A 12,938-nucleotide genomic window follows, 5' to 3' on the forward strand; every position below is an offset into this window, starting at 1 on the left:
ATTTATTCACCTTCGGACTTACAACTTGGCAGACAGCTTACTTTCAAACACAGCAACAGAACATTCATTTTCATGATGTCATGTTACATACGCTTTAAGCTAAGAAAACATTGGTTGATAAAGCATTTGTGATAGACATCTCTTCTTTTTTCGTAGGCAAACTATATACAGTATACTTATTTCAATAATCTGAACAAGATGTCCCCGTCTGACATTACAAGTGCAGAATGTAAGTTGCAGTACGACATTGAAGTCATTTGAAAGATCTTTATTGAGGATGATCAAGGTCAAGAAACATTGAGAAGCTTTTGGTAGAGAGACCTTGTTCTTCGTGTTTGTTTGGAGAGGTTAAATCCCAGCTCCATCTTTATCCATTTGCTAGCAGCAGTTCACCTCCAGGTTTGCTCTTGAGGCACCACTGAAATATTGATAAAAAGTCTTATTTTCAGAATCCGAAGGCGCAGGACAAAGTGAGAGCTACATAGTGCAGCACTTTTAGCCTCATTCCCCTCATTGAGCATCACTAGCTCAAAAAGAAATATTAACCACATGAAAAGCAAGTGCCTGGTCCGGGCTGTTAGGTCCTATGTATATTTAACCGAGCACATCTGCCCCATAACAGCTCTTGAAATTCAAAGTGCCATCCAAATATGTGCTAATGAAATATAGATCATCTTGATTTTTCCTAACCGCAACGATTGATGTAATTGACTGACTCGGTCATGTTTTATTAAGTGAATAATATAGTACGCTTAAAGAAGTGATGAAAGATTTAGGAAAATGAATCTTAATCTAGTCAACACTGGTTAATTTGTAACCAACAAATTTGACGGATCAAAAGATGTCAGGGTGCTCGTATCTATTTTAGCGGAATTTATGCCACGGTATCTTGCGAGGATTTTTTGCCTCCTTTTGAATGAAGATGATTGACAGTAAATGAGAACTGTTTTGACATTGTGAACTTACTTTGTATCTTAAAAAGCAAAATATGTCTTCAGATCAACTTTACACTCTTTAGTTTTGTATAATTCAGGGGGTGTTTTGGCATGTGCAGGTGTCACCTAAACTCGTAATAGCTTTACAAGGGGTCTGTAGCGATAACGCTTATCACAGCCTAGATCAAATCATTCACCTTTAGTTACTCTGAACATATAGTTTTTGTTAACAGATGCAAGGTATTGTTAGGATTCAATTACAAGGCACAAAGACTTCCAAGAGAGAACACTACCATGTTACACTGAGGAGGAGGATTTTTTTGTTATCTTTTCTTTGATGTATTATATCGCATATACAATGTTACATGAATATACAGTGTGTAGGCAAGATTGAAAACAATTCTAACTCTTTTTCTCTCTTCCTTCTATTTTACAGCATATGAGCCGGATGATGATGTCAGTGCCCAGGATTCGATCACCGGAGAGGAGGGCGACAATGACATGCAGTCAGAGGAGGAGAATTCTGAGAAGCCCACATCCAAGGACAAAGACGACAAAGAGACCGACAATAAAAGCAGCTACAGCTTCCAGAACTCTCCAGTCAGTGTCCTGTCCAACCAGGAGGTCGAGCTGGAATCCCGTCTGAGTGATGGCAGTGAAAGACTGTCTGATTTTAAAACCTCACCACCAGGAAATCAGAAGGACACAGAGAGCAACAGCTTGAAACTGAAGGATGACATGCACAGTAGCCTGGAGAAAATGAGGGCTGCCTATGCCAACTTCCTGTCAGACTCCTATTGGTCCAAAATTGGACTGGATTTGAAGGTTGGGAACACCGGTAGCAAAACAAACTGTGACAGCACCAACGGGAGCACCAAGAATGAGTTTGACTGGCACCAGGACGCACTTTCCAAAACCCTGCACCAAACGTTGTCCCCGAAACCCATGTCAAAGCCTAATCTATTCAGCTCCGTCCATCTGTACCGACAAAACAGCAAACCGTGCGGCACGGTCTTTACCGGGGCCAGTCGTTTCCGCTGCAAAGACTGCAGCGCGGCCTACGATACTCTGGTGGAGTTGACGGTGCACATGAACAAGAGTGGCCACTACCAAGATGACAACCACAAAAAGCCTAGCATTGCCTCCACTTCGTCGTCCAAGAACAGGAAGAGGAACCTTCAAGACATGGAGGGTAAGGAGGACGCACAGAAAGTGCTTAAATGTATGTTCTGTGGTCACTCTTTTGATTCCCTGCAAGATCTGAGCGTACACATGATCAAAACGAAGCATTACCAGAAAGTGCCTTTGAAAGAACCCATTCCAGTTATCACGCCCAAATTAGTCCCACCAGCCAAGAGACGTGGATTCGAAGCCACTAGGCCTTGTTCCCCCGACTCCACCACAGGGGTCCCAGGTTACAGCGAGGCCCTACGATCCTCTGGTCCCGCCAATGCTCCCAACAACCGCTACGGCTATCAGAACGGTGCTAGTTACACGTGGCAGTTTGAAACTTGCAAGTCTCAGATCCTGAAGTGCATGGAATGCGGAAGCTCGCACGATACGCTACAACAGCTCACCACTCACATGATGGTCACCGGCCATTTCATTAAAGTCACAAATTCGGCTTCCAAGAAGGGCAAACAGCTAGCCCTAGATCCTCTGGCAGTAGAGAAAATGCAGACGTTAGCTGAACCAACACTGAATGATCTCGAAGGAGAAAAGGTGTCCCCAAAGAGCACCGCATCTGGAGACTCCGAGAGAGGCACTCCAAGAGAAACGTCACCGGTGAAAACTGAAAAACATGGAGACAAGGATGATAAGCAAGATGAGGAGGATCGGAAGTCAACTGAAGGCGGTTTTAAGTATCCGTATTTGAGAGAAGAGGACCTCGAGCAGGGTTCCAGTGGAGGGGGGGACATCCTCAAGTCTTTAGCAAATACGGTAGCTTCTGCGATTAATAAAGCTCAAACAGGGACCCCCAGCTGGAGCGCTTACCCCAGTATTCATGCAGCATACCAGCTCTCCGGGGTGATCAAGTCCACCTCCTTCACCACTTCTACTCCCATCCAACTGAAGCAAAGTCTCAACCACAAACACAGAGCGATCGCTCCGAAGGGGAAGTTCTATCAGGGACTTCATGCACTTGAAAGTTTCCAGAGACATCACAATTCGGACATCAAAAAAGAGAGGAGCGGTGCATCCGAAGGCAAAGAGAGCGAGAGCACTGGGTTTGATCTGGCGGAGAATGACGACAGTGATTGTCAGGACGACTCCTCTTCCTCTTCAAAGCTGGATGCAGACTGTGTAAGTGAAGAGAATGACACAATCAAAGGAAAATTGAGCCCAGCTTTCTCTGACAGAGGCAACCAGTCGCCTAGCCCCCCTGCCAGCAATGGGCACAGCAGTTCCTCTGAGCTTGTCAGCGACTCCCAGGAAGTCCTTAGCATAAACCCTCTCAGCGCACTACAGTCTGTCTTAAACAATCATTTGGGTAAAGCAAACAAGCCCAGGCCGGAAAGCATTATTTCCCATCGCACACAATCTATATTTTCTAAACTGAGTAGAGGTTTAGACAAACCGAGATCTGCACTCTCAACAGCAGCTACCATCAGGGCCAGCAATAGTTTCATGTTCAGGAATGAGGACCAGCCGATAGACCTGACAAAATACAAACATAGTAAAACCAACCCATCGCTCTCATTGCAGTCCTCCACTCCCGTGTCCCAGAAACACGCGCTCTCTGACATTGCAGATATGGTGAAGGTTCTCCCAAAGGCCACCACACCAAAGCCCTCGACACCGTCGAGGATGCCCATCATGAAGTTAGAGACTGACGTGCGACGTTTCGAAGACGTGTCCAGCGAGATGTACTCCATCCACAAGCGCAAAGGTCGACAGTCCAACTGGAATCCTCAGCATCTGCTCATCCTTCAAGCTCAGTTTGCATCCAGCCTTTTTCTGACATCTGAGGGAAAGTATCTCCTCTCAGACCTGGGTCCTCAGGAGAGGATGCACATCTCAAAGTTCACAGGGCTTTCCATGACCACCATTAGCCACTGGCTAGCCAACGTAAAGTACCAACTTAGAAAAACAGGGGGGACCAAATTTTTAAAGAACATGGACACCGGTTATCCGGTCTTCTACTGCAATGACTGTGCTTCACAATTCAGAACGCCCTCCGCGTTTATATCCCACCTTGAGAACCACCTCGGGTTTCTGATCAAGGACATGAACAAACTGCCCATAGAGCACCCGAGTAAAGTTACAGAAACTGAACTTTCAAAGGCTCTCAATGTCCGGCCGACTGATTTGCAGACCACGGAGGAGGAAACTGACACCAAGTTCAAATGCAAGCTTTGCAGTCGGACATTTGCAAGCAATCACGCAGTCAAACTTCACTTGAGTAAAACTCACAGTAAATCCCCCGAGAATCATTCTCAGTTTGTTGAAATGGACAAAGAGTAGATTTGACCATTTTTTAAACACTTGTAGTTCATATGTTGTTGATAAACGACTGTAATTGCTCTGCTTTTATAAAACACGGGTCAAACTGTCTAATTTGTTTTGGTTTACCTTTTTCCCCACATTGTTTCAAGAAGCATTATGTAGAATGCTAAAAAAATCAACATTTCATCATACTGAGGACGAAACGGATGCACTGGCTGGGATAGAATGAAGCGTGCTGTTAGAAAATAAATAATCATGAAAAGATAAATACATTGACGTAAGTCTTTGCACCCTGTTCAAATGCACCACCGGTAATGAAATGTATTACTGCTTGAGACATAAATGCTGATGTTTGCATGCAATAGCTCTGGCTATGACTACTATTTATTTGTATGATATGGCAAGTTTTAACTGTATTACGTTTAACGACAAATCGATCGACTGTAATTTGCAAGCCGAAAGTGCGCCCGTGTAAACATGCACCGGTGCTCGGACAGGTAGCCAGACACACATTTACTGAAATGTACAGTATATTTGCTCTGTAAAATGTTTGTGTGGCAACGATAGAACAGAAAAGCACTTTAATAAAAGTTTAATCACGTGTTTAGGCGCAGATTCAGTGTGTGGGCTTACAGATTTGGACAGGTTTGACAACAGGATGTCTCACATCAATGTATACTTAGCATTGCAGAAAATGAGCGTCTCATTGGGAAAGCTTTGTGAGACAAAGAAACACTGCACCTTTTATACCAATACAAATAAAGCATTAACATTTTCTATCCGTCTGCTCGTCTTCAAGTTCATTGTTTTCCAATTTGGTGAAATATAATAAAGTGAAGTGATCATTTTTTATATGACCCTGATGTCACCTTGACATTAAGTACTTCATAAAATTTTGCTGCCATTTATCTGTCATCTTAGGCTCATTAAAAACTTTTTTGTCAGCTATTCCGTCAACATCCTTAAAATCTGATTTTATCCGGTCATTTGTCATTAAAATGCATTGTGTGTAATCATGTCTTTTATTCCGTGGCAGACCCGGTCATCACAGGGTGACTGTGAAGTGCTGCCCTCAGATGTGCACCCTCCATTTCTCCAGCTCCACTTCTGATCAAATCAAATAGAAATTCAACCAAAAGCACCACCATTACTAACACACAGATGCACCTGCACATTCATTTCCACACAACCAAAAAAAATTAACCTTTGAACCCTGCACAATTTATTGTCGTTTACGCAATGAAGCTGCCAATTTCCACTCGCCATCGTGTCTGTTTTACAACAGAAAACTGACATTTGATTGTAAACGGGAGAACGCGTCTGGCGATTTGGACGTGCCCTCCTTTGTTTGAAACGAGCAGGCAATCACGATTGCTCATCGGATGACACCTAATGCAGTTAAAGTATTCCGCAATAATTCCTCCTTGCATTTATAATTACAGCCATCCAGCTCACACCTCGGTGCACAGATTAAAGCCATAAATTATTTAGCGTCTTGCCTCACCGATGGATTCTTGATTCCCTCCGCCGAGCCATTATGCCTCGGAATACCAACTTCCTTTAAATGGAAGCCCGATGATGATTTAAGATACGCTGAACAATACGACAAAAACCAAGGCAATATTCCGGTCATTTGTGTTTCTTAATTAAAATTGAGAGTGTGCCTGTAAAGCCAAATCGAGGCAAACGGAAGCGTGCCGCGGCCGAGGTAACTCGCCATCGAGTCATTTAGCCTTCGCGGTTAATGGCGAGATTTTGAAATGACCCCGCCGCCGGATGGGCACGTGTGACGGGTTAACGTCTGAAATGGGTTGTGAGGTAGCGGCTCAATGTCAGAGATTCGCATTAGGGGCCTGGGTGCTTTTCTTCAATGTAATCAGGGGGAGGAAATTAGCTGTTTCTAATATTAATCCAGAACAATAATTCAAAGTCATTTGAGATTTATTGCCACATTAAAGGAAGGCTGAAATCGGATACACAATCAGGGCCTTCAACAACCCCGAGATTAATTAACCGTGTCTGCAATGTTTATACGGGTTGGCGGGGTAAAAATAAAAAAATTAAAACCGTGCGCTAAAAGAACAATAAGCGCGAGCAAATGAACAAACGATTATGTAGATTATTACATTAGTTTTATGATAAATGTTGCCGGGTAATTTGCGAATAACATCTTTTGAAGACCTCGGGGTATGTCTCATTCCACATAAGATGTCAATTAACACAGAAAACGCAAATGTAGGCCTCTTGCGAGGGCCTAACAAACGTTTAAAAGCACAGGAGCATATTTGACAATGGAGCGTTTTACTGCAAACAATGGATTGAGACACACCCGATGTTATAATATTATGGATTTAAAGTCTCACTCATTCAGTTTTCTGGAAAAATATCTTCATAAAGCCTGAATGCTTAATCCGCCAAATGTGCTACATCTTCCCCGGGCGCGCGCGCTTCGGCTTGTCAGGCGGACACTTGAGATGTGTCACTCGTCCACCTAATTAAGTCACAGCGGTGAAAAAGAGTCGTGTGCATCCAGACACTGATTTTAAACCGCACCGAAATAAAGCATTTTAAGTGCACTAACTGGACTGAAAATAAACTCAAATTTGTGAGCAAAAAATGTCAGCGAGCGGTTAAGTGTCACATGTCAAACGAACAGCAAAATAATGGGAAACCCTGGAGTGAAATGTTTGGAAAATGACTTGTGTTGGAACAGTTTCATTGTTTGGGAACGTGAAAGACGGGTTAAGAGATTGTTTAACTTGCAATGTCAATTGTTTCTAAAATACGTCGCTAATCTTTCCCAACTTGTTTTAACTGTTTTTTCCGACCTTGGAGTTTATCTCCAATGCTGAACTAAAACTGTGTATCATACAAAGTAAACAAACATGTCATTAAAGGGACATTTCACCCAAAAATGATAATTCTGTCACAATTTGTTCACCCTCGAGTTGTTCAAAACTTGTATGAATGTCTTTGTCCTGTTGAAGGAAAATATTTGGATGATTTGCAGTTTTCAGGTCTGGGATATTATTCGCTACCAACGTAGCAAAACTGTTGTTCTGTTAAACACAAAATGAGATATTTTGAAGCAGTGACGTGCACAGGAATTTTGAGGGGCAGTTGCTCTGACCTGAAAAAAGGGCACCACCCCCCCAAAAAATTGAAAAAAAACTCCCGGGCTCCTATATGAAGGACTGAGAAAAACTCTGATTAATTAATCTATTCGCCTACACAGTGTCATGTCATCTTTATCACAGTGCAAAGTCTCTCTCACCTGCTGGTTGGCTTTTTCGCAGCCAACCCTGCAGTGATGTGCTACGACGGCGTTTTAGTGCCACGTAAAAAAAAAAAAAGATTTCGAGAATAAAGTCGAAATGTTATGAGATTAAAGTTGAAATGTTACGAGAATAAACTCGTCGTAAAACGTGTTTTGTTTACGTGAATGTTGTATTTTTAGAGATTAAGTTGTGTTTAAGCACGTCTTCTGAACCAGTGAGTTAGTTCGGAAGGCCTTGCAAACACCAGCAGTCATTTTTAAAACCTCTTTAGTTCACATTTGTAATTTTTTTATAAATCCTTAAGGATTTTGGCTTTTATAAACTTGATGCAACCAGATCTCGTAACATTTCGACTTTATTCTCGTAACATTTGAATTTATTTTCGTAACATTTCGACTTTATGCTCGTAACATTTCGATTTAAATCTCGTAACATTTCGATTTAAATCTCGTAACATTTCGACTTTAATCTCGTAACATTTGAATTTATTTTCGTAACATTTCGACTTTAATCTCGTAACATTTCGATTTAAATCTCGTAACATTTCGACTTTAATCTCGTAACATTTGAATTTATTTTCGTAACATTTCGACTTTATGCTCGTAACATTTCGACTTTAATCTCGTAACATTTCGATTTAAATCTCGTAACATTTCGACTTTAATCTCGTAACATTTCGATTTAAATCTCGTAACATTTCGACTTTAATCTCGTAACATTTCGACTTTAATCTCGTAACATTTCGACTTTAATCTCGTAACATTTCGACTTTATTCTCGAAATCTTTTTTTTTTACGTGGTACTAAAACGCTGTCGTATAGATTTGCTGTTCTTTGCTGCCTCCCTGAATTTTCTCTCTCCTAAATCCGCCTCTTTTCAGTGGGTATCTTGGCTTAAACTATACCCAAAATAGTGATAGCATTTAGGCATTTAACCTTTTTGGATAAAATAATTAATGTGATGCATTACTTCAATCATTCATTCTTCTTGCTAAAACGAAATGTGAGAAACTAACTATCTAACTACTAAAATAGTAGCCTATATATGTCTTATTGTTTAGGCTAAACATGGCAAACTCAGCGTGGATTTAGAAGATTTTATTTCATTTCACAAAACTTGATGATGATGATCGTTCTTTTGTTATACATCACAAACTCACCTTTTCTGACAACGTTGAGTCGTCTCACCCTACAACCGCGACACTCTCCTTCTAGGACCGCTCATGCAGTCTCAGCTCAGGTGCCGGTCGCGTGCAGCGCTGCAGCCATGTAAACAGAGTTTGCACTTCCCCTACTGACTGTCATTTTCGGTGACCGAATATTGAAGTGAATGAGGCTTTGCGTTGTTTTTTTATCTAGGCCTACGTGAAATTCTGCATCCATTGAACGATTTATTTTTTTCCACCTCGGAAGGGCAACGTGAGTCGAGAAGGGCAAATGGGCAGTTGCCCGGGCAACCTGAGCAACCCCCCTGTGCACGTCCCTGTTTTGAAGAATTTAGGGAGGCAAGCGATATTGGGGCACGTTTGACTACCATTTTAATATTCCCAGAACTGAAAGTTGCTCACATTCTTCCAAATATCTTCCTTTGTGTTCATCAGAACAAAGACCTTTACACATGGAACAACTGAAGGGTGAGTAAACAATGACAGAATTTACATTTTTGGGTGAACTGTCCCTTTAATGCCAAAGATTTGAATGTATTTATTATACCATGCACTGGGGCAACATAATATTTACAATAATATTGAAAAAAGGTCATTAATAAAGTTTTAATTTATTAAAAAGTACTTTCAAGTACACTTTAGGTGCTACAGTACATAAAGTATATATTTGATAAGTGGGTCAATGACAAATAAGAAAACGTCAGGTGGTGCGACCATATATTAATTTAAAATAATATACATTTAATGTATTTAGCACTGAGTATTTTTCCCCTCATATATAAGAAATTTAACATAAAATCATGCCAAAATATTTTATTAAGAATTTTATTGAGAAAATTAACATTTATTTCTCAGTTTTGTTCTCTGTTTGTATATTCGGACAGTCGGACCACCTGACATTTTTGGTCTTTCAAACACCAAAACTCAAAAAATCTATTGAATTTCAATAAAATGAAAAGGGTTTCTTATAAAGGACATATTGTAGATCCATTTGATATATGACATGTATTTATTCAAATTCTTTTTAGGAAAATGATGTTTTATTAACAAAGTTCGGGAGGAGCACGTGCAAATAATTAAGCAGCTGCACGGCATCAGAAATCACGCAGCTGCCCGGCATTAGCAATCACATCACTTATCCTTCCAAACCAGAACGAGCCCTATAAATCGTGAAACCTCCTTACCTCCTTCATTCATAGATTTTTGCAGCATACAGCAGCATGTCTGAGATCGACAATTCTGAAATGGAAAACAACGACTTCTTTGCCGACCAGGGTCCCTCAGAAAACTCGACCGCTCACCAAAGAACCAGCACAGGACAAGAAGCTGTTACGGGTAAGAGGACAGAGACACCAAGAGGCCGCCAGCCCTCCCGCACCGTCCGTCACACCCCAAAACGACGAAGCAACACGGCGTCATCTAGTCCGCCATCCAGGGCATCAGCAGCTTCTTCCGCCTCTTCCTACACCTCGGCTCAACGCTCGATTCCTGAGATGAGGAAATGGACAGTCGTAACCCTGAGACAGGCTCTAGAAAATGCAGACATCCCTTTCTCCAAGAAGGCAAGAAAGGCGGAGTTAAACCACCTATACACCTCCAGCCTGCCCGGAGTCCTAACAACCGCTCCGACATCAAAACTAAAAGCCGCTGACAAGACCTGCAGCACCACAATCCTCCAACACCAGGAATCGTCTACTCCAACCGCGGCTAGGAAGAGGCGCCGTTCACCAAGCAAGCAAGGACGGCACTCGGCCAGCCTAAGCCACGCCCCGGACCACGCGGACACCAGCAACCAGCCGGCTGCAGGATCACCCGAGTCCAGCACCTCCGACGACTCCACGCCGGTCCATCACCACCACGGCGGCGCGAGCACGCGCCCGCCAGCGGCAACCCTCCCTACCCTATCCCACTATCCTCCGTCCCACTTTCCCTCCGGTCTCTGGCCTGCAGCCCCAATGCCTTCAGATACCGCGAGGTTGCCTCCGGCACAGGCGCAGGCCCAAACCTTTTTCAATTTTCCTATTGCCACAGGCTCTGGAGCCGCACAAAGCGTGATGCTGCATCCGTACGCGGCTCCAGCAGCCGCCCCCTTATTCCACAACACTCTATCCTACCCTAGCCACTGGCCTGCAGCCACACTGCCAATTGATAACGCGAGGCTGCCTCCGTTACAGGCACAGGGGCAGGTTCAAGCTTCCTCTCCATTTCCTATTGCCTCAGGCTCTGGAGCCGCCCAAAGCGTGATGCTGCATCCGTACGCGGCTCCAGCAGCCGCCCCTTTGTTCCCACACACCACATCCCGTGCCGCCTTCACCATTCACTCCGCAACACCAATAGCCATCCCCCCGAACGCACCAGCCTGGGAACCTCCTCCCGTAGCCAGCAACATTACGGACCAGATATTAGCCGAAGTTCAGGCAGCTAGTTTCAGAAGCAGTCCAACACCCCACCCTAGTACCTCCCTATTCGTAACCAATATTCCCCTAGGCCACCCACTGAAGCCCCTCCTTGACGTCTCTCTCAGCCACATCATCCTCTCAGTCTCCCCCAGGACCCTACAATCTTATCTCACAGCTTGGAAATGTTTCAAATCGTTCCACGCTAAATTCATCCTAACATTCCCAGACTTCTCAATGCTAGCCATCACCTCATTCATCTCCCACCTAAACACCTCAAAAAACCTCCAAGCCAGTTCCATTAAAGGATACCTAAGCGGATTACAATTTTTCCACAAACTCATTTTCGGATCACCTTCACCCCAAATAGCCAGCTCACAGACCTCCATGCTGATCAAAGGCATTCAAAGAGCCCACCCCTCCCGCCCTGACCCCAGAAAACCCATAACACTAGAAATACTAACTAAGTGCATAATCACTCTCCGCCAAGGCTACCACTCCACGCACACTGCCCGCACACTGGACGCCATGTTCCTATTAGCTTTTTTCGGTTTCCTCAGATGTTCAGAACTCACTATCACATCCAAATTCAATCCAGACATCCACCCCACCATTTCAGATCTCTCCGTAATGGATGACGACACAATATCTTATTTTATTAAACAGAGTAAGACAGACCAAACAAAGAGAGGCCATCTAATATACATATTTAATCTACCATCAGCTCTCCAACCATACCAAACCCTCCAAGCCTACCTCCAGCTCAGAAGCACACAAACCCTAATCCCCTCCGACCCTCTCTTCGTAGACGATTTCAACCGCCCCACCACGCGTTTCTGGTTCCAGAAACACCTCAAGCTAGTCTTGATCCAATCAGGCAACCCAGCCGATAACTTTTCCAGCCACTCCTTCAGAATCGGAGCAGCCACAACAGCGGCCCAAAAAGGACTCTCCCAGCACCAAATCCAAACACTCGGCCGTTGGTCTTCAGAAGCTTTCAAAGCTACATTCGTTCCGATCGTTCCCACATTAAAGAAGCACACCGAACCCTCATCAACCAAAACCGTTAACCCCAGCCCGCCGGCAATCCCCCACACACACCAGCAGCTCACAACCACAGCCTTTTCCTATTTTTCCACACTGCCGCAGCAGTGCTACCCCAGCAGGGGTCCCTATCCATATCTCACACTGCAGCAGCAGTGCTACCCCAGCAGGGGTCCTTTCCTATATTTCACACTGCAGCAGCAGTGCTTCCCCAGCAGGGGGGCTTTCACCTGCATTTCACACCGCAACAGCAGTGACGCCCCAGCAGGGGCTTTTATCTCTATTTCACACTGCAGCAGCAGTGCCACCCCAGCAGGGGCCTTTACCTGTATTTCGCACCGCAGCAGCAGTGCCACCCCAGCAGGGGTCTTTATCTATATTTCACACTGCAGCAGCAGTGCTTCCCCAGCAGGGGCCTTCACCTGTATTTCCCACTGCAGCAGCAGTGACGCCCCAGCAGGGGCTTTTACCTATATTTCACACTGCAGCAGCAGTGCCACCCCAGGAGGGGTCTTTACCTGTATTTCCCACTGCAGCAGCAGCGCCACCCCAGCAGGGGTCTTTTTCTATATTTCACACTGCAGCAGCAGTGCTCCCCAGCAGGGGTTTCCATCTATATTTCCAACTGCAGCAGCAGTGCCACCCCAGCAGGGGTCTTTATCTACATTTCACA

At 44.1% G+C, this 12,938-nt stretch overlaps 1 protein-coding gene across 1 annotated transcript in view; it reads left to right on the forward strand.

Annotated features, from left to right (window-relative positions):
- The window catches only part of LOC130409674 (teashirt homolog 2), a 45,771-nt gene extending 40,612 nt beyond the window's left edge, over positions 1 to 5,159 (forward strand). The window contains exon 2 of the mRNA XM_056733797.1: positions 1,372 to 5,159. Coding sequence (XP_056589775.1) covers positions 1,372 to 4,400 — 3,029 coding nt within the window. The 3' untranslated portion in view covers positions 4,401 to 5,159. The remainder of the gene's footprint in view (positions 1 to 1,371) is intronic.
- Positions 5,160 to 12,938: the final 7,779 nt, after the last annotated feature.

Source organism: Triplophysa dalaica, chromosome 20 (assembly GCF_015846415.1).
Source record: "Triplophysa dalaica isolate WHDGS20190420 chromosome 20, ASM1584641v1, whole genome shotgun sequence".
NCBI classification, from domain to species: domain Eukaryota; kingdom Metazoa; phylum Chordata; class Actinopteri; order Cypriniformes; family Nemacheilidae; genus Triplophysa; species Triplophysa dalaica.